General features: G+C 33.2%; 1 protein-coding gene across 1 annotated transcript in view; it reads right to left on the bottom strand.

The window, feature by feature from the left end:
• LOC106678439 (15-hydroxyprostaglandin dehydrogenase [NAD(+)]) overlaps positions 1-3,564 on the bottom strand; it is a gene marked incomplete at its 3' end in the record, with an annotated part of 22,065 nt that extends 18,501 nt beyond the window's left edge. Inside the window, 3 exon segments of the mRNA XM_014416932.2 lie at positions 243-354; positions 3,184-3,312; positions 3,374-3,564. Of these exon segments, the coding sequence (XP_014272418.1) occupies positions 243-354; positions 3,184-3,312; positions 3,374-3,414 (282 nt within the window). The 5' untranslated portion in view covers positions 3,415-3,564.
• Positions 3,565-3,839: the final 275 nt, after the last annotated feature.

The raw sequence follows: 3,839 nt of genomic DNA, 5'->3' as shown, positions 1-3,839 counted from the left end.
TTTATAAATATATATTATTTACATATTTTTTTAAATATTTGACAATTCATTAGCACATATTTATGAACATATTTTGGATTTTTTAGCACATAAAGATCCTATCCCTGATCATGACTTTAGGGAGTAAGGCATAAAAAAAGAACTATCCTTTAATGTCTTGATAGAAAACAATCACAATTTTTATGCCTTACTCTTTAGTCTCTCAAAAATATAATCAAATTATTCTTCGAAAAATGACTTACTTGGAGTCCAGCAGCCAATAGGGAGTCGGCGATGGCTAGTCCGATGCCACACGTTCCGCCGGTGATCAATGCGATTTTGCAATTAACATCCATGTATTTTATACATGGCACGCTGAACATATATAATAACAAAGGTCAATATCAAAGAGAAAGATTTTATTATTTATAATATTTTTTTATAACTTAATATTAATAGAAATACAAAAGAGATGGTTTTGTTATACAATGTAAAGGATTAAAGTCATTATGCCCTCCAATTAGGGAAGGAAATATGAGCTTAAAATAAGGAACATTAAGGATTTTCCATTGTAAGGATTGAATACGAGAGGAATTCGAAGGTTTAGTGTAGCCCCAAAGCTCAACTCCATATGTCCAGATGGGCCTTATTATAGTCATGTAGATCAGTCTTTTGAAATGTGTTGGAAACTTAGACCGTTTGGCTAGTACGTGCTGTAATAGTCGAAATCTACGTGCAGTTTCCTGTCTTTTCAGTCTTCTGTGAGAATTCCAGGTTAATCGTTTGTCCAAGGTAGCGGATCTGTTCGACAGGAATGAGAGGGGTGTTATTAAAAGATACTGTAGGGCAAGACGAAGGATAAAACTAAATTAGATTTTTTTAAAAGACATAAAAAAACAAATTTACATAATAGTAACGGTAAGAGTAACATCATTAAATGAAACTGTAGGGCAGTTAGTAGGTTTACGACGAAGGGTAAAGGTGATTTGATGGGATTTGTTGGAATTTATCTTAATCCTCCAATTACGACACCATTCTTCGAGGGCTGTAAATATGGGATCGGAGATTTTGAGATACAATTAATGGGTTAATATTAACAGCGAGCACACATGTCATCGGCATACGTGGTGAGGATAGTGTTAGGATTGGTTGGAATGTCAGCTGTATAGACGGTATAGAGGATGGGACCAAGGATACTACCTTGAGGAACACCAGCGGACTGAGAGAGAATAGAGGAATGAATACCCATCAACACTAAATAGCAAATACCAAATAACAAAATAATACCAAAAGGACAGAAATAGGACAAACAGAATGGTTTGGGGATCGGGTGGACTTGTTCAGGGTGCAATTTTGACCTATGTGATTTCAGTGATTGTCACGAGAAGTGATGCAAAACTGTTCTTTCAAAAAGGACGAATGCTCATCAATTATTCACTTAATCAAGAGAGCTGCAAATCGGACCTTCTTAGCGAACATAATTGAAATATCTCGTCCTCCACACTCGCAAGAAAATCGTAAGGAAATTCCTCAAAATTTATATTTGAAACTTCTCCAAGTTCATTGAAAGTTTTTAAAGACGTGATTATTTTTAAACCATTGAACAATAAACAAGTTTTTTTCTTTGGTTATCAAGGCTTGTGTACATCCACAATATTAGACTTGGCTACAAACGTTTCCAGAATATACTTAACCATATGCCCAAGCCATTTGTAGCGAACAATATACCAGCTAAAACGTGAAAAACTATCACCGCACAAACATCGTATTTCGATATATATATATTATTTCTTATATATATTTTAATATCACACATATAACAACCATATAATTGTAATATTCATGAAAGTAGTATTTAATACTAAAAGCTAACCTCTTACACGTACCATCGCTCGATCGCGTTTAATACCACCAGAGAGATGGAGCAACTTGTTAAACCAATGTGTGAGTTTTCCCTTCAAGGAGCTACCTCCTTAGGAGGCAGTGAATAACAATAGGGGTATTCATGATCTTTGGTTTAACATGTTAAAGCGTGTTAAATGGAAAAACTCATGTTAAATCGAAAAAAATTGCCTTCTTTTACCGTGGTAAAACGAAATAACATTTAACATGGCTGAGAGACTGTTACTTGGTCTGTTAAATGGATAATGACGTCACACAATAGACCAGTTGAGATCGCCGCCATTTTTTGTTGTTGTGATAGCTCAGTTCTTTCGTGTGTTTGTGGTTTTCATATCCCTGTTATTAAACCAGAATGGATAATTTTAATGATACATTTGAGAAAAAAAACAGTAAAAAAAACAATGTAATTTCATTCTACTATCTGAAAATTTGTAAACGCTCGCCAGATAAAAATCTCACTATATGAACCATGTAATTATTCTTAGGGGACATATGCCCCAGAATAAAGTTATTTTTTCATTTCATTTCATAAGCTAAACTTTCACACAAATTCCACTTTTCACTCACTCTAGGCATGTTGTAATTAATTACTTAAATCAAAACTGAAGTAAACAATAACATGAGGGTCTGGAAGGAAGGTTATAAACATAAAGGCTAATACAACAAGTTGCTGAGAAAATCCGCTAGGGGCTCTTATACATTTAACGAGGGCTGCTCACAATCTTATAGTTATAACATTTAACATGGTGAAACATTTAACACATCATGAATACCCCTAATATACATTGTGTATCAATGATCAATACATTCTAGTGCAATTTTTGGGAATGTATATTGGACTTTTATTTCACTACGTCTTCTCTGTATTTTCTTCTTTCCTAAACATTTTATTCCTTTCGTAAGGACCTACGACTAGTTCTTGTACTATCCCCTTCACGACTGTAGGCTAGTTCCCCTAAAGAGTTCGTTTCCTTCCTGTAGGATTTGCCATCCCATTCACGACCAATAGACTGGTTCCCTGCAGAGTGAAGTTTCCATCTTGCTAGGATATACAGCTAGTTACCGTAAAACTCATCCTGTCGATTCATTCACTAACCAGCTACCTTATGCCGTATTTCTGAATACGTTTTGTCGTGGCCTGGTGAGAATACCTCTCATCTCCAATTGGAGTTAGAACTAATTAATTAAATTAAACCATTTCGACATATTAATTAATAAATATTGCATTACTCCCCAAAACATTCAACCCTTTTTTATTCTCCATTCGTAATAAGAAATTAAATAAATATGGAGATAGGTTACCTGGTATAGTTTCTTTTTATATTGACTTTCTTATTATATCTGCCGTCCACGAGAAGATTAAAAATATCTTTCCCAAAAGTAGTTTCCTGTTTGTTAGTTTGAGCACCACAGGATGTAACCCTTCCATTCCTGAATTTAATCAATCATTAATCAAATAGTAGTTTAATGAATCATTTTAATTTTAGCATACCTTATCAATTTACCAATCCCAGTGCTTATTAAAGCAAACATGGTTAAGAACCTTTGAGAATTTTTTTTTTTATTTGTTCATTTTAGATTTTATTGACATTAGGGATTTTCCTAATGTCATTATATAATAGTTTTTGTGGAACTATATATAGATTTTTAAATACATAAACATACATGTGTGTTCGAACACGTGTTGTTTATTGCTATGAGATTTTACAACAATGGTTTTATTGTTTTGTTTTTTTAGAACAATCATTCTTCAATCTAGAATTTAAGCTACTTTAATATTCAGCTGATAAATAATTTGTAATGCTTCATAAATCTTAACAACAAAACAATAAGCAGTTTTTCTTAAAATATTCATAGAGATCGAAACACCCGTTAGTAATTACAAATTTGTAAGCATCAGAGACCCATATGAGAAAAAACATTCAACATTCTGAATATTATTGAAAGTCATTATCTCT

This window comes from Halyomorpha halys, unplaced genomic scaffold (genome assembly GCF_000696795.3).
Source record: "Halyomorpha halys isolate HHAL.00 unplaced genomic scaffold, Hhal_1.1 Scaffold143.1, whole genome shotgun sequence".
Classification (NCBI taxonomy): domain Eukaryota; kingdom Metazoa; phylum Arthropoda; class Insecta; order Hemiptera; family Pentatomidae; genus Halyomorpha; species Halyomorpha halys.
The sequence above is the reverse complement of the archived record's forward strand: the minus strand, read 5'-3'. Positions and strand labels throughout refer to the sequence as shown.